The 24,491-nt window shown below is 38.4% G+C and overlaps 1 protein-coding gene across 4 annotated transcripts in view; it reads left to right on the forward strand.

Annotated features, from left to right (window-relative positions):
- The first annotated feature begins 3,769 nt into the window (after positions 1 to 3,769).
- Positions 3,770 to 24,491, forward strand: part of lpin2 (lipin 2) — a 44,088-nt gene continuing 23,366 nt past the window's right edge. The window contains exons 1-6 of one of the 4 annotated variants that reach the window (XM_057856494.1): positions 3,770 to 3,979; positions 16,834 to 17,034; positions 19,145 to 19,240; positions 21,044 to 21,474; positions 23,693 to 23,819; positions 23,924 to 24,221. In XM_057856494.1, coding sequence (XP_057712477.1) covers positions 16,843 to 17,034; positions 19,145 to 19,240; positions 21,044 to 21,474; positions 23,693 to 23,819; positions 23,924 to 24,221 — 1,144 coding nt within the window. In that variant the 5' untranslated portion in view covers positions 3,770 to 3,979; positions 16,834 to 16,842. Of the gene's footprint in view, positions 3,980 to 4,140; positions 4,699 to 14,212; positions 14,722 to 16,833; positions 17,035 to 19,144; positions 19,241 to 21,043; positions 21,475 to 23,692; positions 23,820 to 23,923; positions 24,222 to 24,491 lie in introns of those variants that run through there. The other 3 variants (XM_057856495.1, XM_057856493.1, XM_057856492.1) reach the window with 3 other exon arrangements.

The following is a 24,491-nucleotide window of genomic DNA, read 5'->3' on the forward strand; positions in this document are numbered from 1 at the left end:
ATGTACATATTATGTTAGTAAGCGAAATGTTATATTTTTTGTATGAGATGCTTTTTATGTTTAGTGAACCTGTATGTAGCGTGCTAAGCTAACGTTCTTGCTAATGCAATGCTTGTGTATTTTGTTGTTGTTGTAGTTTTACGACGGTCTAAAGAGGACAACGGTTTGAGGCCATTTTATTAATAAATCAGATGAAAAAGGAAGAAGTCTGATTATTAAGGCGTCGTTCACTAGCTGTCTAGCTTTGGAAAAAGTAGACGCTTCGGAGTGAAGACAGCATAGACAGATTTAAATTACAGTAGAGTGAAATGCCCACTACAGTCCTTATGTACCGTATGTTGAATGTATATATCCATCTTGTGTCTTATCTTTCCATTCCAACAATTTATTTTACAGAATATATATATAATTTACAGAAAAATATGGCATATTTTATAGATGGTTTGAATTGCGATTAATTACGATTAATTCATTTTTAAGCTGTAATTAACTCGATTAAAAATTTTAATCGTTTGACAGCCCTAATATATACATAAAGGAAATGTATAAAATATATAATATTATCAAATCTATTACAAATACAATGATCCCTCACTTATCACTGTTATTGGGGACCAGAACCAACTGTGTAAAGTCAAAAACTGAAGTAGTGTCACCCCACCCCCTCATTTTTACATTTTATATATATATCAATAAGTGTATATACAACCCTATGAATGCATATATTAGCATTAGAACGTTAGAGAACAGTTTAAAACGTAAAATATTACAGTGCTGGCTAAAAGTATTGGCACCCCTGCAATTCTGTAAGATAATGCTCAATTTCTACAAGAAATTGGTTGCAATTACAAATGCTTTGGTAGTAATATCTTCATTTATTTTGCTTGCAATGAAAAAACACTAAAGATAATGATTTTTTTTTTTTTTTTTTAAATCATTATCATTTTACACAAAACTCAAAAAATGGGCCAGACAAAAGTATTGGCACCCTCAGCCTCATACTTGGTAGCACAACATTTAGACAAAATAACTGCAAACAACCGCTTCTGGTATCCATCAATGACTTACTTACAATGCTCTGCTGGAATGTTAGACCATTCTTCTTTGGCCAACTGCTCCAGGTCTCTGAGATATGAAGGGTGCCTTCTCCAAACTGCCATTTTCAGATCTCTCCATTGGTGTTCTATGGGATTCAGGTCTGAACTCATTGCTGGCCACTTTAGAAGTCTGCAGTGCTTTCTCTCAAACCATTTTCTAGAGCTTTTCGAAGTGTGTTTTGGGTCATTGTCCTGCTGGAATACCCATGACATCTAAGGGAGACCCAGCTTTCTCACAATAGGCCCTACATTATGCTGCACAATTTGTTGGTAGTCTTTAGACTTCATAAAGCCATGCACACGGTCAAGCAGTCCAGTCCCAGAGGAAGCAAAGCAACCCCAAAACATCAGGGAACCTCCACCATGTTTCACTGTGGGGACCGTGTTCTTTTCTTTGATGGCCTCGTTTTTTCCCTTTAAACTCTATGTTGATGCCTTTTCCCAAAAGCTCTACTTTTGTCTCATCTGACCAGAGAACATTCTTCCAAAAAGTTTTTGGCTTTCTCAGGTGAGTTTTGGCTAACACCAGCCTGGCTTTTTTACATCTCTGGGTCAGAAGTGGGGTCTTCCTGGATATCCTATCATAGAGTCCCTTTTCATTCAGATTTCGACGGATAGTACGGGTTGACACTGTTGTACCCTCGGACTGCAGGACAGCTTAAACTTGTTTGGATGTTAGTCGAGGTCCTTTATCCTTCATCAGCACAATCTTTCATTGAAATCTCTCAATTTTTCTTTTCCGTCCACATCTAGGGAGGTTAGCCACAGTGCCATTGGCTTTACACTTATTGATGACACTGCGCATGGTAGACACAGGAACATTCAGGTCTTTGGAGATGGACTTGTAACCTTGCCCATTCCTCACAATTTTGCTTCTCAAGTCCTCAGACAGTTCTTATTTATTACTGAATGCTGCTATCACATGTCACCTTACCTATACTGCAAGTGTACCACTATTACAAGTCTTCTTATTGTGTTTTTATAGTGTACATACTTTTTAATCCATTTTTTTGTGTGTGTGTGCGCACTCTATGGGGCAGCTTTGAATCTCATGACACTTTGTGTAATGACAATAAAGGCGTTCTATTCTATTCTTTATTTTCTCCATGCTCAATGTGGTACGCACCATGACACAGGACAGAGGTTGAGTCAACTTTAATCCATTTTAACTGGCTGCAAGTGTAATTTAGTTATTGCCACCACCTGTTATGTGCCACAGGTAAGTAACAGGTGCTGTTAATTACACACATTACAGAAGCATCACATGATTTTTTTTAAAGGTGCCAATACTTTTGTCCGGCCCATTTTTGGATTATTGTGTAAAATGATAATGATTCAATTTTTTTCCCATACTCTTTTGGTTTTTCATTACAACAAAATAAATGAAGATATTACTACCAAAGCATTTGTAATTGCAATCCTTTTCTGGGAGGAATTGAGCATTATCTGACAGAATTGCAGGGGTGCCAATACTTTTGGCCAGCACCTTATGTGCCAGTGCACATACATACGTAGATGTAAATAAAGTGTACAAAAATATGTTATTTGAACTTTTATTCTTATAACATGATACTTCTAACAAAAAACCCGCAATGCAATGAGGGCGCGAAAGATGAGCCGCAAAGTAGCGAGGCAGTAGAATGATACCTATAAAAATTCAGTAGGACAAGGAAATTAGACAACTACATCTTATAAGGCGATTTACAAATATTAGAAAAAAATACCAAGCTTTCATAAAAACTAAATTTTGAAGTATTGGTCAGAATATTACAACTATAGAGCAATGGCAAAAATGATTCAAAATACCTTTTTAAGTTTTATCGTAAAATAAAAAAAAAAATACAAAACAAAGTTTAAATATTTTACACTGCTACACGAAAGAGTACATACATGCCCAAACTGAGCATAAAAGCAAGACTAGTTAACTTTTCAGCTTTAGTCGATTTTACCGACGCTGGTAGACAAAAACGGTAGTGTTTTACCTGAAGGAAGACTGCGTTTCCCATGAGGACCAGCGCACACCCGCACAGTGTCGTAAAATCATGATCTCCCGGTCGCCTGCAGACGGATTAAACGACATTTCTGTTTCAAGCGGCAGTGTGAAGGATGACGAATAATAAGGTAATAAATCCAGTTGTAGCTAAACAATAGCATATGATAGTTAGCAACCGTGTGGCTTAGTGTGCCTAACCCCCCGACCCCACCTGAACTCGTCAGCACTAACGAGATCAGTTGGGGTGGCGCAGAGGGTGTCACGCCAGTGAGTGAAAGCCGGACCAATGTTTATTCTTGAGTATCCTTTTATCCCTGGTAGTCTCCCTTTTCCCCCTCCTCTCACAAACCTTTTTTGTCTCTTTTGTTGCAGAATTTGGGCGAAAGCGTTAACACCAACTTCCTTCTTTAAAATGAAAGAATTAAGTGACGTATACTGTTAAGCAGTCAGCACATTTGTAGTTTGTTTTTGTGGCAGGGTTCCTGCCACCCTTGTAAAAGTGATACAGACCCCCTTAAGATATAAAAGATGTGTCATTCAACTAATTGTCAGTCAACATATGATCACAAATGTTATTAAAATATATTACAAAGGTTAAAAAGTTACCGAGTGTTGCCTTAATGTTGTCTTGTCGATATGTTTTCCACTTACCTCCACTGCCGTTCTCATCTTGAAACAATCCACAACGGCGGCGCTTATCCTCCCTAGTCATCCGAAGCCTAGCTCGGTGGTCGGCCACGGATGCGTCAGTCATTCGGGGAGGTTCCTTCTGCCCGGAGGAGGGAGAAGTATTGGTAGTAGTAGTCAGTAGTTCCACCCACGGAGGCGAGGAGGAGGACATGAAGGACACGGGGAGTTGCTGATAAACAAACCTCCGCTGAAGCCAACGGTGGGTAAATTAAAAAATACTATTTTTTCCAAAAAAGCGAAAGCAGTCCATGGATTGTGACGTTTGGCATCATGTCACATCGCCGTAGTAGCTAGCGGTGGTTAGCGTCAATGCTAGCTGACGTTTTTTCCCCCAGCTGCGACTGATTCATAGCGGGAAATGAAGTGATACAATAAATACGATTAAACCAGTAAAAAGTGCGTGTTTAAGGGAGTAAACACGAGAGAATTTGTCACTTGATAACGGTTTCAAGCGATGTGGTTTAACGGTGAAGCCGACCTGAACTAAACAGCAGCTAGCCGAAGGACGAAGACAACCAGGCGGCGACGACGGCTCATTCATTTTGGTGTTCTTCCACTGAAACTTAACTTCACCTCATTCTTCCACCATCAGCTACCACCACCACAGAGCTGTTTTTCCACTAACCCAGCCATGACGTTTAAATGCCATGCTGACGTTTGCGAGTCATTTTAGCTTCCGTGTGTACATGGTAGCTTTATTAGGTAGTTGTTTTGGCTCTTTTAAAACTGGTTATTTTGGATAGAATGGGGCGCTTATGTGATTCACACCGACTTGAAGAATCTGTAGCCTCGAAAGGGCCACCTAACAGTAAGTGGCAGCTTCCCTAAAGTCAGGTTTCTTGAGAAGGATCGATAAATATGGGCCATTTCGAATCCTCCATACAGTAGGATATATGCAGACTCAGCACTGTCACACGAGTAAGTATGACGATGAATAATATTGGGGAAAAAAACTTACATTGCTACTTTTTGGGGGCTGCGATGTATATTGCACTATTTGAAGAATTTTTACTAGATGACTTGAAAAGCTCTGTTTTGGGAAGAGTTTGGTTGACTCGCCATGATTTTGTATTTGTGTATTGCATTCAGTATTTTTTTTTAGAATGTTTTTTCCTGAGTTTCCCCCTTGTTTTTCTCTTTTATCCTTGCGTTTCCTGATCTTTAACCAATTTATCATATTCTTCCTTATAAAAATGTTGTCATAGTTCTGTACTTTTTTTGTTGCATTTTAGATTTAAGGTGTTTCAATTTACTTATTGTATTTATTAATTAAAAGCAACACTAGGCAACTTTTCAACATTTATAAAATATTTTCATAACATTTGTGATATGTCGACTGACAACTAGTTGAATGACACCTTTTTTATATCTTGAGGGAGTCCGTATTGCTTTAAGTTTGAGGAGGGTGGCAGGTAGAGGTGGGAATCTTGGGGCACCTAACGATTCGATTACGGTTACGAGGCTCCGATTTCATTATAAATCAATTGTTGATGCACCCCCCACCCCCCCCAGCTATTAGCTGCTTTCAATGTTTCGTACATTAGTTACAAAAAACCTCAGGCTTAAATAAACGACTATCTCAGTAGTTAACAGTTCAAAACAGCATATAAAATACTCAAGTCCCCATTCTGTATCAGCAGCTTAAAACTACATTCAATTGATTTAATGTTGTGAATCAACCGTTACAGTTGTTAAAATTGCTCCCGTTATTCCATAATTTCTCTTCTGTCAACTTTCGACATGTCAAAGTTTTAAAACTGTTTCATCATTTAAAGATAGATCCTATTTAGGACTCTTTTAGATAAAAAGTTAATTAGTTTCGCTACAACAGAGCCTTCTAGAGAAGTCTACTGCTTTAAGATGGCGGCTGGTTACTAACGCTGGCAAGTCTGTCATTTCGCATCTACTGTAGTTCTCTATACATGTTCTAACGCCATCGTCGTCTGTCATTTCGCATCTAGTTCTACATATATGTGATATCTACCGTAGCCTTATGTGGCCGTATGTTTGAAGCAACTAGCAACTGGGCGTTGTTTGTAGGGGCTGTCGGCCGCAGTCAGGTATTATTGTTTTTTTTTTTATCTAGTAGCATGAGTTGAACATGATATTTACTCTCGGTCCGTTCATCATTGCGTCCCGAAGACCACGCTGACTGTGTTTTAGTTCCCCCTTACCTGGTATAATTCAATAATCGGAATTTGGATGTTTGTGAATCGTTCTCGAATCTTCCACGGCCGAATCGCGAATAATCTAAGAATCGGAAATTTTGCAAGCTTCTAGTGGCAGGAACCCTGCCACACACAAAAAAAAACCTACAAATGTGCTGACTGCTTTACGGCATACGTCACGTCCACCTTTCATTTTCAAGACTGAAGTCGATGTTAACGCTTTCGCGCAAATTCTGCAATGATGGCAAAGCAACAGAGATAAAGTTTTGTTTTAGGAGGAAAGCTACCAGGATATATTGAATAACCCCCCCCCCCCACTCGTGGGGTAGCCACACTAAACCACACGGTTGCTAACCGTCATATGCTATCATTTAGCCACAACCGGATTCATTACCTTAATACTATTCATCCTTCACACAGCCGCTGGAAACAGAAATGTTATTTAATCTGCAGTCGACCTGGGAGGTTGATTTTTGATTGATTGATGATTTTACCGAACTGTACATGTGTGGGCTGGTCCTCAAGGGAAACGCAGTCTTATTTAAGGCAAAACACTACTGCTTTTGTCCACTGACGTCGCTAAAATCGACCAAAACTGAAAAGTTACAAAGTGTTGCTTTAAGAACTGAAAGTGCAAAATAATTGCAAAATCGTGATATATGATTGTAGTCATATAATACAGTTTAATCCAGGCTAAAGCGGTTATACGGTGAATGATCAAGTTTGCTGTATATAAAAGGGATGCATGAAGTCGTGTCTCTGCACACTTGCTGCTTTTACGAAGCAAACTAAAAGTTTACGTGTGCAGGCGTAGTGTGAAGTTTTTCCATTTTAAACGAAACCGGTGACATAAGTATCATTTGACATAATTTAAGACATTTCAGACTGTTTTAAACACGAATCAAAAGACAAGATTCAAGCTCTTAGAACCTCAGCTTTATCCAGTTTTCAAAAGGTTGGTATCAACACAGAGTTTGTTAAAAACCAAAAAAGGCAATATTTGTTAGTAATGAACTCAAGATAATTACAGAAAGCTAATGGTTAAAAAAAAAAAAAATAGTGGAGAGACCGTGTTTGCAAATGATGATCAGTTCATCAAAAAACAATGTCAGGAATCGACAAACATTCCATGGGTTGTGACTGGGGATTTCCCGATCGCATATTTTTTGTCATCTGATTTTGAGAATCTGTCAATACCAAGTCCCAATCCGATACCGAAAAAAGTTTGTAATTTTTTAAAAAATTTGAACAAAAATTCCAAACATGTTACCGTACTGTACCGTTTACAGTACTCTTCTGCTTTTTCCGGGAGTGTTGCGGAGTATTAAAACGTATATATATATATATATATTTTTTTTTTAGCAAAGCCCTTGTATATCTGGATTATTTTGTTACTTTTCAGCTCTTAAAAATAAAAAAATATATATTTAAAAAAAAATATTAAACCTAATCCTTTTTACCCGTTTACTATCCTCTGAAAAATGGCTATATCGGCCAGATTTCCGATCACATGATCGGATTGGGGACATCCCTAGTTGTGACAATGCACATGAAGGAATAAATTAACCACAGTTAAGGGCAATTTTTGGTTGATAAAATTTAGGGCTGCAGCTATCGATTATTTTAGAAGTCGATTAATTGATGAAGTAGTTCGAATCATCAAGTAATCGGATAAGCAACATAAAAAAATTAAAATACCTGAGCTGAGCCTCAAACGATATGAAAAAAAATAAATAAATGAGGTTCTAAGTACAACAAAAGAACAATTGGCTAGCTTACATACAGTGCCCACCATAATTATTGGCACCCCCGAAAAAGATGTGTTTTTTAGCTTCTAATATTTTTTTTATTCAAATAATATGGGACCTTAATGGAAAAAAAGAGAAAAATCCAACCTTCAATACAAGTGCATTCATTCAGTGGGGAAAAAATCCCACATAAAAATTTTTTTATTTGACATCAAATAATGTGTGTCACAATTATTAACACCCCTGGTGTTAATACTTTGTACAACCCCCTTTTGCCAACAAAACAAGGTCTGGGGACTGAGATGGCCATGAGAGGAGCATGATTTTGTGTCTGGTTAACCATTTCTGTGTAGATTTGGCCATATGTTTAGGGTCATTGTCTTGCTGAAAGACCCAGTGACGACCCATCTTCAGCTTTCGGGCAGAGGGCAACAGATTTTGATTTAAAATGTCCTGGTATTTCAAAGCATTCATGATGCCATGCACCCTAACAAAGTTTCCGGGGCCTTTGGAAACGAAACAGCCCCACAGCATCACAGACCCACCCCCATACTTCACAGTGGGTATGAGGTGCTTTTCAGCATGCGCATCTTTCACACAAAAATACACACGGTCCCAGGCTTCAACTGGGACCGTGTGTGCTTTGGTCAGATGAGACCAAGATTGAGCTTTTTGGCAACAAACACTAAGTGGGTCTGGCGTGCCACGAAAGATGCGAACCACGAAAGGTAACAAATCGTTCAAACTCATACACCCACAAAAAACAGCTAAATATACCTATAAACTAAATTACAAATGCATAAAAAAACAAGCTCAAACAAAAACTTACTGGTCTTAACAGGGAGCAGCTGGACTCAGCCATGTGAAATGAGTTATGTCATATTCACTGTTGCCAATAGAGGACAGTGTATCCATCCAAATCAATAAAACTAAATGAAAACACTTTCAAAACAAACCATTACAACGCCACTTTAATTAAACGAATACTTGAAGCAGCAAAGTTTAATTCAATTCTTCTTTTTCTAATCGAATTACTTGAGTCAATCGATGAATCATGGCAGCACTAAGAAAATTATAAAATGAACAGTAGAGGCGACTAAAAATATGAGACTTCAAGGTGAGTCAGAATATTATCTTGAGGGACCTCTCCAGAGATGGTTCTGAAAAATATATAAACATGCTTATGGATCAGAAAATGTTTGACCAATATGGGAGTAATTCAATCACAATGCCATTTTCCCCTCAAGCTTTTCATGCAAATGTGTCACGAGTTTGACTGTTTCTTCATCAGTTACTCAATTCTAATGAACCCTAGCCAAGGAGTGTTAGCCAACATTTGCCAGTGTTTTAAAAGATTTAATGGACTGTGCAAAATCTTTTATTTGCACTTAATACGTCATACAAAAGTCAAGTAGACTAATTAAAAGCAAAAGAATCTATGTTTGCTTTTGACAGGTGTTAAAGCTCTTATTTTGTTAGGTTTTCCACGTTTTGTTGCATTTGTTCCTGTTGACCTTATTGGACTTTGGTATCCAAGGATGTTTTGTCAACAACCGATTTTGATTAGGATGTTTTGTGTCTGGTGTTGTGCATTCAAGTGCATCTGTTCACAATAATGCAACTTTTATTTTGGAAGGTTTTGTCCTAATTGTATTAGCATTCCTTTTAGCTTGATAAGACTTTCAACTTGTATTGACCAACATTTTGTCAACAAAGTAGTTTTATAGAGATTATTTTTTTGGGTGTTTGGTTTGCTTCTCGTTTTATTTTTGTAGGTTTCTACTTCCTCTTATTGTTATGGGACCAGGACTGGTATTGAGCAATTCTTGTTTTGTTTTTTTTAGCTGAAGACTTTGATCTTGATCTCTTGTGACTGATGTTGGTATTTGAATCCATTTGTTTGTGCTGCTTTCAGTTTTATTTTGATAAGTTTCTGCTGTCTGGTTTTGATTCCTGTTGGTTTCACTAGAACTCTTACGCTAACTTTTTGTCAACAAAGCATTTTGATTTCAAATCTGAATTGACATTTTAAGTGTAGTTCATAATTTGAAAAGACATAGCTCACCAGAGTGAAAAAGAGATTATTATTATTATTATTATATATTATGTTTTTTTAGTTGCATTAATGGTTAATTTTACTCATATCAGTACTGGCAGTTAATGTTTAAAAAGGTTCCTTCCACTGTATTTTTTGTTTTGGTTTTTAATACATCGCTGTCATTAATTTACAAACCGGTGTTGTCTGTCTGTGTCGGTCAATATTTCCATTCAGGGTGCTTGTTGATGGCGTAACCTAAAACTCAAATTAGTGTAATGTGATTCTTGTGTTTTTCTTGGGTCTTATCAGTTTGCCAAGACAGGCTGGGGTTGCCCGTCAATAAAAAACTAAGTATGCCGTCCAAGCACAAAAAATAACATTGTTACTTTGGCCGTCTTACTGAACTTTCAAAATTTGAGTTTTGAAGGGGGCGCTAAAGGCTTCTGATTCAATTCTAGGCATGTTTTTGTGACTTTCTATGTAACCATTCTTCAAAAAGAGACCCCTGTCATAGAAGGTGTCATTATTAAAAAATTGTTGAAGCAAAATCTCTGCCTTGACGCTTGGTAAGTTGGCCCGGATCAATTTTTTCCACACAAATTGATCTTGCTGCAGTTGTAGGCCCTCTGTAACTGTAATTTGGCCAAAAGGGAGCAAGCTAGGAGGAAAAACATCCAGCCAATTGTGCTGTACACTCATTCACTGCTGCCTCCGCCACTCACCAGTTTGGTTTAGGCCTTTACAACCATACACACTCAAATGCTTTTTTCAGACTATAGGGACCTGAGTATTTAGTTCTTACAACTATACAGTAGGTCTGTCCAGTAATTATAGGAACTACCCTTCACCAAGCAATCGTGTTGGCACATGGGTACTTCACCTGATACAAACTGCTGTGACGTTTTAGTCTGCGCCAGTGACGCATTATGTACTCTCCACTAGGAGTGGCAATCTCTTGTTACCTCACGATACGATGCGATTTGTGATACAAAGCTCACGATAACGATGATATGGCGATACAACAATTATCGATACATTGGTCAGGAAATCATTCTAGGATATTCTACAAACAACTAATGAACAGAAAAACAAGCTTCTGCTGTGAATTGGAATGAGTTTATCACTAGTAGACGTCCAATCCATTTGAACTGGGAGGGTGGCAGCGAATGAACATTCGTTCATTCGCTGCCATCCCTCCCACTTCAAACGGATTGAACGTCTATGGCCGTCATTGGCAGCCAATGCCAGGCAATGAGGTAATTTTGGCCCATTTAAGGTCATTTACCTGTTGATTTTTAGTTACTTCCTGTTGAAATTATTAGGTCGTGACTCAAACTTAACAGGAAATGACCTGTATAAGAACAGCAAGTGACCTGTAAAAGCCCCGAAAAATCCAACAGAATGACCGTGAATGCTCTGGTGTCGAATTAGTGCTGCAACGATTAATCGATAAACTAAGTATTCGATTAGAAAAAAAGATTTCAAATTAAATTTTGCTGCTTCAAGTATTCGTTTAAGTAAAGTGGCGTTGTAATGGTTTGTTTTGAAAGTGTTTGCATTCATTTTCATTGATTTGGGTGGATACATGGCCCTCTAGTCTACCTCATTTCACATGGCTGAATCCATCTGCTCCCTGTTAAGACCAACATAAGCTAAGTTTTTGTTTGAGCTAATGATTTTTTTGAATGCATCCGTAATTTAGTTTAAAGGTATATTTAGCCATTTTTTGTGGGATTATGTGTCTGAGTCTTTTGTTAAGAGCATTGTAAAAAGCATTAGCATTTTATAGCATTTAAGCTAGCGATTTTTGCCATGTAAGTTAGTCAATTCTTCTTTTGTTGTACATAGATCCTCTTTTTTACATACCGTGTGAGGCTCAGCTCAGGTATTTTAAATTTCTATGTTCCATATTCGATTACTTGATTATTCGAAATAAATAGTTCATCGATTTATGGGCTAATAAATTATTCCATAGCTGCAGCCTTATTTCGAATGAAGGAACATTCCCAGTCTAAATGGATTGGGTGTCGAGCACCGTCAATAGCAGCCTTAGAGTTACCTGAGACACTATTATGGTGGAAGATTTTGGTAGCAACTTGTTGTTCCCTTTTTTTTTTTTCTTCTTTTTTTTTCTTTGAACACTGACACCTTTTTAAAACGATATCTTGATTCTTGGCAGGATCATACCGATAACCTTTTGGGATACAAAGTATCACGATATTTCACCATTTCGATATTTTGTCACACCCCTACTCACCACACCCACCTCTGGCATAGTAAATACGCAAAAGCTAAGCTGAACGGAAAATAACTAAATGGAGGCCGTCGAGGACACAGTGATAATTCTTGCATATTTCAAGGGATTAGTTTCCATTGGTGAACAAATCTAGTGGCTAACGACGAGACTGGAGGAGCACACAGATTTAGTACGGGGTAGTTTTATTCATTTTTTTTTTTTTTTTAAATATGACTGCTTATTGAGATGCGCGCGTATGAAAGGGGCAAACCTGCTGATTTCAGTAAATCACCAAACCCAACAAAACCTATGTAATCGAGTTAGTCCTTACCTCAGAGTAGGAACTACCATAAAATGGTTCTCGGAACTCGAGTTCCTACATGTGCGGACACGCAAAATGACGTCATCGTCTCCCAAAAGGTTCTTTGAACAGCGGATAGTCGCCTACTGTGCGAAAGCGGCTATATAGTCCCACATACTATAATAGAGTGTGAGAATGATGACCCCGTTTTGTAAAAACTAATCCCTTTGACATTGACATTTCACAAGCATGTAAAATTAATTTGTGTCCAATTAATCATTCAAATAACTCGCATGGCTACTCCGTCAGCGAGAACAATGTGGCTAGCTGATGTCTACCAGCTCCTTTGAGTTAAAATGAGATATCATCGTCAATGTCGGCCAATGACTTAACTCACTTAAAATTTTCAGGACAACTTGAATGTATTTCAAGACATTTGTAGTGCTGCAACAATTAATCGATTAACTCGAGTAGGGCTGCAGCTATCGATTATTTATTTAACCAATTAATCCGTCACTTAGTTAGTTCGAATAATCGATTAATTGGATTAGGAACATTTAATGCGTTGCAGAATAAATTTTAGGAGTTACAAAAAAGGCTTGCTAAGATTGCACTTTCAAAAGAGCATTAAATACAGAGACAAAAAATTCCTAACGCTCACTTGCAAAGCAAAAGTTCACTAGCATAAATGCTATAAAATGCTAACTTTTTTTTTTTTTTTACAATGCTCTTAACAATTCATTGAAACATTTAGCAAAAACTGCTAAATATACTTCTAAACTAAATTATGAATACATAACAATCATATTAGCTCAAACAAAAACTTCCAACCTTATGTTGGTCTTAACAGGGAGCAGCTGAATCCAGCCATGTTAGATGAGTTATGTCGTATTGACTGTTGCCACTGGAGGGCACTGTATCCACCCAAATCAATACAACTAAATACATACCCTTTCAAAACAAACTATTACAATGCCACTCCAATTAAACACGAATCCTAGAAGCAGCAAAATTTGATTCAAAGCTTTTTTTCTAATCGAATTACTTGAGTTAATCGATTAATTGTTATAGCACTAAACTCGAGTAACCCGATTAGAAAAAAGATTCAAATTTGCTGCTTCGAGTATTCGTTTAATTAAAGTGGCGTTATAATGGTTTGTTTTGAAATGATTTTCATTATTTTTATTGATTTTGGCGGATACGGTTGCCTCTAGTGTCAACAGTGAATATGACATAACTCATTTCACATGGCGGAATCTAGATGCTTCCTGTTAAGACCAACATGAGCTAAGTTTTTGTTTGAGCTAATGCTTTTTTATGCAGTTGTAATTTAATTTATAGGTATATTAAGCTGGTTTTTTGTGGGAATATGTGTTTAAATCATTTGTTAAGAGCATTGTTAAAAAAAAAAAAAAGTTAGCATTTTATAGCATTTAAGCTAGCGGACTTTTGCTATGTAAGTTAGCCAATCGTTCTTTTGTTGTACTTAAATCCTCATTTATCTTTTATACCGTTTGAGGCTCAACTCGGGTATTTTAATTTTTTATGTTCCCTGTCCGATTACGATTATTTGAACTAACTAGTTCATCGATTAATCGACTTCTAAAATAATCGATAGCTGAAGCCCTAGTTATTTGTACCATAGCTTTTTCCATTTCAATTGCATTTAATGGGGAAAAAGGATGGAAATTAAAGAAAAATCCTGAGTTATTGGATGAGAATGTTTTCCCCTTAAGTGATTTCTAGTTTGTGTAATCAATGTACAATGAACAGTTGAGCTCATTTTAATATGTTTTATTGGTATGTAAGTGGAATAATCCCTTTAGGGATTACACCTTCTTACAGTAGTTGGCCCTGTATTTGCTATCACATGATTTGGATGTAGATTAATTAATGAGTCACAGTAACTCTGAGCCATTGTACCAATTTATGCCATTGGTGGAAACTTCCACTCAACAAAAAGCCACAAATTTCCTGATTAGTCACAATAACAAGCAGACGCGGTAATGATTATATTGTACACGTGACCGTGTGTGCAGGAACGTCACACCGCAGAGTACACCTTGTTATCAGAGGGAAAACACTGTATAGCGTGCGTGACCTTATCAGCCATCGGCACCTTCAAGCTATCATCTCATTGGCCCAACTCTGAGGATCCAGTCTGCGTGGGAGAAAAAAAAAAAAGACAACTATATGAATTATAAAGTTTATGACAGTGTTTCATAAGAGCGTGGTGAGCCAATGAGGTGATAAGTCAGGAAAAGTAAAGTGTACCTTCAGGATGGTTGGTTTAAATTTTACAACAATCATACGGTGGTCATGGTGGCATGTCATGAGGCCTTGTGGACACAATGAAAAGGCAAAGATCCTCAGGAACCACCAGCACAGAAGACAACACTGACAGCAGTGAGCTGGATGACTCCTCACTGCTCAGGACCTCTTGGTCCTTGGTGAGTTAATTTTAGGGGCTTCAAGAACTTGACCTGGGAACAAGCAACCTTTAGAGGACTAACTTCCGTTGGAACCGGATTTACTAACTGAATAGGCCAGGGCAAAATGAAGATTGTGATTTTACCAAAACAGTTTGCATACTCAACCGCTGTTTTGAGCAGGCTTAATACTAGCATCACCTACAGGAATTCCAACTGGAGTTATTTCTGCTATCCGGCCACTTTGCTGAGTCATCCTATTAAATCAACAAGGCATCCTAGCCATGTCATGTCCTAACTCTAACAATAGTGAGACTCATGACGAGGCTAGTGTGAGCCACATTGGTATGAAAATATTTGGGCATACCCAGGATGAACAAACGTTTTAATGACCCTGTAGTTGGTTGACAGGTGAGACAATCAACCTGTTCTTCTGATGAAAAAAGATTAAGTTGGCTGACTTGACTGGAATGTTTTTTTCAACGCATGACCATTGACCACCAATTGCTGTTAAACAAGTTTATTGCTTGCTGTTGGGACTACTGTAAACTGAGGAAAGAGAAAAAAATTTATTCAGGTCTTGTCCGTGCACCACTTTTGACAAACCTCTTCCATTTATATTTATATTTTGTATCGCGACATCACTCTCACACACACTTTTCATCTTTTCCTCATTCACTGCCATTGACAGCGATAGATATAAAATCCATTTAAATCAAAGATGCACAGACTTAATGAATTTGGGGCCGATTTCATAAATTTTGGGGCATCTACGATCACTTAATTGCTAAAAATACAATCTATCTTGTTCGCCGATCATGCCTGGAGTAACTTAGCCACAGTAGCCTGCTAGCATTTGGTCATGGATATTTGTGCTAAGCAAATTAGAGCATGTAAGTGCACTTGTGCGTATTTACATACATTCGCTACCACAACATAATTCTAATAACTTAACTTACAATATTTGATTCAATCAATCAATTGCTGCAAGCCCCTTTCACTCAAAATTGATTCGATGTCTATCGCCATCAATGGCAGCCATAAAGTTAATTTATTGAATTATAATAAAGCCATTAATGGCTGCAGCTATCAATTATTTAAGTAATTGATTAATCTATCAATTAGTTCGAATAATCGAGTAATCGGATTTGGAATATTTAATGCGTTGCAGAATTTCAGGAGATGTAAAACTAAGGCTTGCTAAGATTGCACTTTCAAAAGAGCATTAAATGTGAATACAAAAAATTCTTGTTTTTTTCCCCAAACTATGCAGGATTGCACTGTCATTTCACAAGAAAAATAAATGCATTTAAAAATACTATTTGATATATCCCCAAACTGTACTGAAAAACAATAATAAATAAGGATCGAAGTGCAACAAAAGAACAATTGCCTAACTTGCATGGCAAAAGTCCGCTAGCTTAAATGCTATAAAATGCTAATATATATATTTTTTACAATGTTCTCAACAAATCGTTCAAACACATTTTCCCACGCAAAATCTGCTAAATAAACCTCTAAACTTAAATTACGAATACATAAAGTTATATCGACTCAAACAAAAACTTAACAGGGAGCAGCTGGATCCAGCCATGTTAGATAAGTCATATTCACTGTTGCCACAAGAGAGCAGTGTATCCACCCAAATGAATAAAGCTAAATGCAAACACTTTCAAAACCAACCATTACCAAGCCACTGTAGTTAAACGAATCCTTGAAGCAGCAAAATTTTATTCTAAGCTGTTCTCTAATCGAATTACTCGAGTTAATCGACTAATCGTTGCAGCACTAAAGCGGTTAGAACAGTACCTAAGTAGTTGATGTTTCCTTAATTTCAGTGTGTAAGTCAATTTGACAAACTGTGTGGTCAATGTAAGAGCAGTTGATTTTTGGAACAGCTCGTCTATCACTGTCAGTGGCGGCCAATGAGTTAAGCTGCTCCTCTATCTCAGGGCTAGACTCCGAGCAAAAGGTCAGCGTGAGGTGTAAACATTTCAGGTTATGTCAACAAAGTCAGTGGGTTTCAAGTCCCACTAAACCAAACTAACAATCTTCTTGTTTTTTTTTTTTTTTTTTTTAAACATAATGGATTAACCATTGTGTGATTATTAATTATTAGTTTTTTGATTTCAGGTGGAGACTATGAACTACGTGGGTCAGCTCGCCGGGCAGGTGCTGGTCACCGTCAAGGAGTTGTACAAGGGCATTAACCAGGCCACGCTGTCTGGATGCATCGACGTCGTGGTTGTCCGCCAGCGGGACGGCACTTACCAGTGTTCGCCCTTCCATGTGCGCTTCGGCAAGCTGGGCGTGCTGCGCTCCAAAGAGAAAGTGGTGAGTTTCCGATACGGTTGAAGATTTTTTTGCTGTTTTGTAGAGCAACAACACCTAAATTGTTCTGGTTTGTAGGCTGTGTGTGGGCCTTTATTAGGCATTATTTATGACATGCTCACAGTAGTATTTTTCATGTTTCTTTGTTGGTCTACATGAATGGTCAGTGGGGGATCACAGAGAGGTTGTCACTTTCTCACTGGCTCCCTGGAATACTGAGGGACTCGTAGGGATGAATGAATGAGACGTTTCCATAGTAACAAGCACTACAACTTGGATGCGTGGGAGGAGAGGAAACTGCGGGTGGGGAAAAAGCCGCCTGCGGCTCAGGGCTGTTGTGCAACTGGCTTGTGAAATGTCATCTTTTACGTCAACAATATAGTATAAATGAGTACTCATATACACTCACCGGCCACTTTATTAGGTACGCCATGCTAGTAACGGGTCGGACCCCCTTTTGCCTTCAGAACTGCCTCAATTCTTCGTGACATAGATTCAACAAGGTGCTGGAAGCATTCCTCAGAGAGTTTCGTCCATATTGACATGATGGCATCACACAGTTGGTGCAGATTTGTCGGCTCCACATCCATGATGCGAATCTCCCGTTCCACCACATCCCAAAGATGCTCTATTGGATTGGGATCTGGTGACTGTGGAGGCCATTTGAGTATAGTGAACTCATTGTCATGTTCAAGAAACCAGTCTGAGATGATTCCAGCTTTATGACATGGTGCATTATCCTGCTGAAAGTAGCCATCAGAAGTTGGGTACATTGTGGTCATAAAGGGATGGACATGGTCAGCAACACTACTCAGGTAGGCTGTGGCGTTCCAACAATGCTCTATGGGTACCAAGGGGCCCAAAGAGTGCCAAGAAAACATTCCCCACACCATTACACCACGACCACCAGCCTGAACCATTGATACAAGGTAGGATGGATCCATGCTTTCATGTTGTTGACGCCAAATTCTGACCCTACATTCCGAATGTCGCAGCAGAAATCGAGACTCCTTAGACCAGGCAACGTTTTTCCAATCTTCTATTGTTCAATTTCGATGAGCTTGTGCAAATTGTAGCCTCATTATCCTGTTCTTAGCTGAAAAGAGTGGCACCCGGCATGGTCTTCTGCTGCTGTAGCCCATCTGCCTCAAAGTTCGACGTACTGTGCGTTCAGAGATGCTCTTCTGCCTACCTTGGTTTTAACGGGTGGTTATTTGAGTCACTGTTGCCTTTCTATCAGCTCAAAGCCGTCTGGTCATTCTCCTCTGACCTCTGGCATCAACAAGGCATTTCCGCCCACAAAACTGCCACTCACTGGATAGTTTTTCTTTTTCGGACCATTCTTTGTAAACCCTAGAGATGGTTGTGCGTGAAAATCCTAGGAGATCAGCAGTTTCTGAAATACTCAGACCAGCCCTTCTGGCACCAACAACCATGCCACGTTCAAAGTCACCCAAATCAGCTTTCTTCCCCATACTGATGCTCTGTTTGAACTGCAGGAGATTGTCTTAAACCATGTCTCCATGCCTAAATGCACTCAGTTGCCGCCATGTGATTGGCTAATTAGAAATTAAGTGTTCACGAGCAGTTGGACAGGTGTACCTAATAAAGTGGCCGGTGAGTGTATGTATATGTAGTGTTCCTAAAAATATTCATTCCACTATGGTGGAGCTGTCTACAAAGTGGGGACTTGGACATGTGGGCTGTCACCCACTTTGAAGAGTTAATGAGGACACACATTTATTCTGCCTCATTAGTTAATTAGGAGTTAACGTCTGCTGTCATCCCTTGCCACACATTAATTCCCACAAGGCTCTCTGAAAGCGGGAAATTAAATTTTGTGACTACAGAGTGCAGAAAAAGTCCTCTGTTGTGCAAAAGACATGCGGGTCAATGGTCGAGTATAGTTTGAGCTGTCACCACTTCCTGGTGTGACGTCACTGACGTGTCTTAAAAACAGCTGAGCAAGTCATGAATGCTTCAAAATAAAAGTTCCTTGAACCGATTGAGTCCTTTCTCTCAAAGCTTTCCCGACCCAATCAGCTGTTAAGACACATCACTAGGAAGATTATTCAAATATCTTGTGTTCATTTAGCTTTTTTTCCCCCCACAGATTGACATTGAAGTAAATGGAGAGCCTGTGGAGTTGCAAATGAAACTGGGGGATAATGGCGAAGCTTTTTTCGTTCAGGAAACTGAGCAGCAGAATGTAAGTATGACACCATAATGATAAGATTATTTATTTTGCTGACATTTTCTGACATCATTTGAGAATTAGAGTTGTCCGATGGCTACTTTTTAACCAATAACCAATATCCCGATGTTGTCCAACCCCAAAATCTGACAACGACATCGAACAGATACCTATACATGTGGTTGTAGACTTACCTTTTTTTTTTTTCTAACTGTATTGTGAAGCACCACTGGATGCTTTAATTGATAATGATAAATGTAACAACTTTAAGGTTTTCTAAATAAAATAAACACTGTGAAAATAAGAGAATGAGTTCACTAAAGTTATAGAAAAAGTGTCAAAATAATGTCCGATACAAATAAAATAAATAGAAATGAGCCAAAATGACTGTATTTAAATAAAAGGAATCACGTTTACACTAGTTACAACAAACCGCCACTAGGGGGCGACCAAAGCATTACAAATACAGGTAGGCAATCATTGGACATGCTAATGCAATGACAATTTCCAGGATATATTTAGCTTGGGCATTTGCACAGATTTTTAATTATATGTTTTAGTGCTGCCACGATTAGAGAAGATTCGAGAAGAAAAAAATATTCTAATTAAATTTTGTTGCTTCGAGTATTCGTTTAATGAAAATGGCGTTGTATTGGTTTATTTTGAAAGTGTTTGCATTTAGTTTTATTGATTAGGATGGATAGACTGTCTCTGGTCTGCCTCTTTTCACATGGCTGACTCCAACTGCTCCCTGTTAAGACTAACGTCAGCTAAGTTTATGTTTGAGCTAATGTTTTTTAATGCATTCATAATTTAGTTTATAGGTATATTTAACCGATTTTTGTGGAAATTTGTGTCAACCATTTGTTAAGGGCATTGTAAATAAAACTTTAGCATTTTATATCATTTAATCTAGCAGACTTTTTCTATGTAAGTTAGCCAATTGTTCTTTTTTTGTACATAGATCCTTATTAAAGAAAAAAAAAAATTATACCGTTTGAGGCTCAGTGCCAGGTATTTTAATTTTTCATGTTCCTTATCCGATTACTCGATTATTCGAACTAACTTGTCCATCGATTAATCGACTACTAAAACATTCGCTAGCTGCAGCCCTAATATGTTTTATTACTTAGTGACTTTTTCTTTCCGGTAATGCAGTACTGATATGTGATTAGTTCATACTTCAATATTTGTCATTTATTGTTCATTTTATTTGTGCACCATAAATGATTAGGGTCTTTTGCTCGGTTAAAAAATAAGCATAGCTGCTGTGCTAAGCTTTGACAAGCCCATGCACAAAGGCTGCAGGATTCTACATTAACATATAACCCAGTATACCAACTGGCATAAAACAGATACTGATATTTTCTTTTAAACAATTTTATCGCCCGATATTATTGGGTGGCCGATATTATCGGACAACTCTACTGAGAATATTTCATTTTGGTATAAATAATTGGATCTGTATTGTAATATAAAGTATGACTGAGTATAAACCACTTGCAAAAACTAGAATTTGATTTTTTTTTTCTCCTGTACCCATGTATTACACATTTTCCCATTTGCTTGTGTTAGTGCTAAGAAATTAGCACACTATTATCAGTATAGTAATTTGAATTTAATTTGGCTTTTCAAACAATAACTTTTTTTTTTAAACTTCAATATTTTTTCATGCAAGTACTAAAGTTGAGTATATTTCCATATAAATTTTGGTGATGTTTTTTGGGACAGTATGCCATGTTACAATGTGAGAGCAGTTAACAAAACACGCAAAAAGCAAAATATCTTGTTTTACATTTGTGTGTGTCTGTCTTCCAGCAGCTTGTCCCTGCACACCTTGCTACATCCCCAATCCCGACAGAGAGCCACCTTTTTTGGATCTCAGAGGTGGAAGGCCGACCTTCGAAAGGCTTGGAAGATGACGATCAGGAAGATTCACCTGCGCCTGCTAGCGTGTCTACGAAAAAAAAGAAAAGACGGCGGAAGAAGCACAAAGGAGACCCCCGGAGAGAAGAGCTGACTCCCCCAATGTCGGTCACCCCCGCTGTTGCTGCTAACACACCTGCTGCTACTACCAACGAGGACATATTTGAAATGGACCTGAGTTCTGATGAAGACGTTGCAGTGCCACATGTGTCCAGATCACCCTCAATGTCCACAGTACGAGACGTTGATCCCAGACTCCCTGCGGCCAGACACATTCTGGATGGTTACGCGCTGTCTGATGGTGACTGGAACACAAATGACAGGTTGGTTTTTGGTGTTTTGCAAGGACCTATACTGCGTAAATCGGAATGCACTGTAGTCCATTGCTAACCTACCATGACCATGCCCCCGTACCGCTACGCGAGCTAATTTGTAACGTCAAATTGTTTGTCAACAGCATTGTTACCTTGAGGACCAATTGATTTTTTTTTTTTTACCTTTTCAAAAACAAAACAAAAAAAACACTTTTTATTTATACCAATGTCTTTTCACTAAAAAACATAAAAATGTTAAGTTGCAGATGACATGCTGAACTCCTTAAATATGATTACAAATACAGAACACAGTTTTTCAATCTGTCCCAATTTGTAGCCAATCTTGAATATGAAATGGACAAAACCCACCATTTGACGTAGACAAGATCAGCATGGCCATAGCATTCTGAGTGGTCTGTAAACTATTTAGTTCTACCTCAAAAATCCTGATTTACAGTAGTATGAAAAACTATCTGAACCTTTTGGTATTCCTCACATATCTGCATGAAATCACCATCAAATGTGATCTTTGTCAAAATGACACGGATGAAAAAACAGTGTTGTCTGCTATAACTAAAACCACCCAAATATTTATAGTTTTCAGATTTTAATGAGGATAGCATGCAAACAATGTCACAGTCACTGATGAGTCATTTAAAGCTGCTCTGCCCACTATAAAACACACACCTGGTAAGAATTGTCTTGATGAGAAACAGCGTAGTATAACTAAAACCACCCAAATATTTATAGGTTTTCAGATTTTAATGAGGATAGCATGCAAACAATGTCACAGTCACTGATGAGTCGTTTAAAGCTGCTCTGCCCACTATAAAACACACACCTGGTAAGAATTGTCTTGATGAGAAACAGTGTCTGACGTGCATCATGGCTTGGCCAAAAGAGCTGTCTGAAGACCTGCGATCAACGATGGTTGATTTGTATAAAGCTGGGAAAGGATACAAAACCATCTCTGAAAGTCTGGATGTTCATCAATCGATAGTCAGAGAAGTTGTCTACTAATGGATCGGGTTTGGCACTGTTGCTTCTCTCCCAAGGAGTGGCTGTCGCCAGGATGACACCAAGAGTTCAGCACAGAATACTCAGAGAGGTAAAAAAAAAAAAAAAAAAAAAAAAACATGTTCATGGGAGGACTCCACAGAGGAAGACACTGCGCTCTACAAAAAACATTGTTGCTCGTTTATTGTTCGCAAAAAGGCACTTGGACACTTCACAGAAGTTTTAGCAAAATATTTTGTGGATTGATGAAACTGAAGTTGGGTTGGTAACACACAATGTCATGTGTTGAGAAATAATGGAACAGCTCACCAACATCAACACCTCATCCCCATCGTGAAGCATGGTGGAGGGAGCATCCTAATTTGGGGCTGTTTCGCTACCTCAGGGCCTGGACAACTTGCAATCATTAATGAATGAATTCAAAACTTTATCAGGATATTTTACAGGAAAACCTGAGGCCGTCTGTCAGACAGTTGAAGCTAAAAAGAGGATGGATGCTGCAACAAGACAATGATCTAAAACACAGAAGTAAATCAACTTCAGAATGGTTTCAGAAGAACAAAATACATGTTCTGGAGTGGCCAAGTCAAAGTCCAGACTTGAACCCCATTGTGATGCTGTGAGATGACCTAAAGACAGTGAATCAAGCCAGACATCCCAGGAATCTGATTGAACGACATCAGTTTTGTAGAGAAGAATGGGCCAAGATTAGTCCTGATCGATGTGCCAGACTAATCTGCAGCTCCAGGAAGCGTCTGGTTGCAGTTATTGCTGCCAAAGGAGGGGCCACAAAATATTAAATGTTATGGTTCACTTATTTTCCCCCCTTCTGTCATTGTTTGCATACTATCCTCATTAAAATATAAAAACCTATAAATGTTAGGGTGGTTTTAGTTAAAGCGGACATCGTTTTTTCATCTGTGTGATTTTGACAAAGATCAGATCACATTTGATGGTGATTCTATGCAGAAATGTGAGAAATTCCTAAAGGTTCAGATGTTTTTTCATATCCCTGTACACATTCTAATGCTGTATCATGTAGAAGTAACTCCTTTAACCAATAAGTGGGCAGCAGTGTGTGTAGCTCCACCCTTACACAGGCGGTTGTACAAATAAAATATGCCTTAAAGTCAATAAATGGCAAGTATTTAAATAGATATAACACCTGCAACAAGTAAAAACATATTTTTGTATTTCTTTGTTCATTTAGCCATGGCTTATCCCAGGCCTTTTCACCAAAGAGTGATTCTGAATTGATGGTGAGACCTTCAGAGACACTGCTACGAGCTGAGTCACACATGCAGTGGACCTGGGGAGAGTTTCCAGAAACAACTCGGGTAAAAAAGCAACCTAATGATTTTTTATTTTCTTTCTTCTTCTTTTTTTTGCATATTTGATTTTGACAAGCAGTGTTTTGCCCTGCTCTAATCTCAATATCCAGGTGATTAAAAAAGACAAATCAGAGCTCCTTAAAATGGTGACCATCACCCCGACGGAGAACACCCATTTCCGCGTCATCCTGAGTTCCGAGGCCATGGAGGATGATGGCGAAACAGATGACGGCAACCACCTAGCGTGTGCTATCGTCAAACCTGAGCCGCGCACCCTTACAAGCACCGTCACCACTGTGTGTGAGACTTCCACCACTCTCACGGAGCCTGTGGACTTGCTTCCGTACAACGTAGTCACCTCCACACCGGCTAACAGCCAGCAGAGTGACTCACCTTCAAAGAAGAAAGGTAGCCGGACTGAGCCCACTTCTCATTATTTATCTCTTATTCGCCTCCAGTAATAGTTCCAGAAACGTTCTTTCTCTTGCATTTTCTGAAAAGGTAACGTGGCCCAGTTACAAAACATTTAAACTGAGTTAAATGCATGTTAGAAATTGTTTAGTGTTCCAGAGAACACCAGTCTTGTGATATTCCCAAAATACAGGATTAGCAACAGTTGTGCCACATTTTTTCCAGCATAGTTTATTTGCACCCTCCTAGCTCTCTTCACAAGGAGTT

This window comes from Corythoichthys intestinalis, chromosome 14 (assembly GCF_030265065.1).
Source record: "Corythoichthys intestinalis isolate RoL2023-P3 chromosome 14, ASM3026506v1, whole genome shotgun sequence".
Taxonomy (NCBI): Eukaryota; Metazoa; Chordata; class Actinopteri; order Syngnathiformes; family Syngnathidae; genus Corythoichthys; species Corythoichthys intestinalis.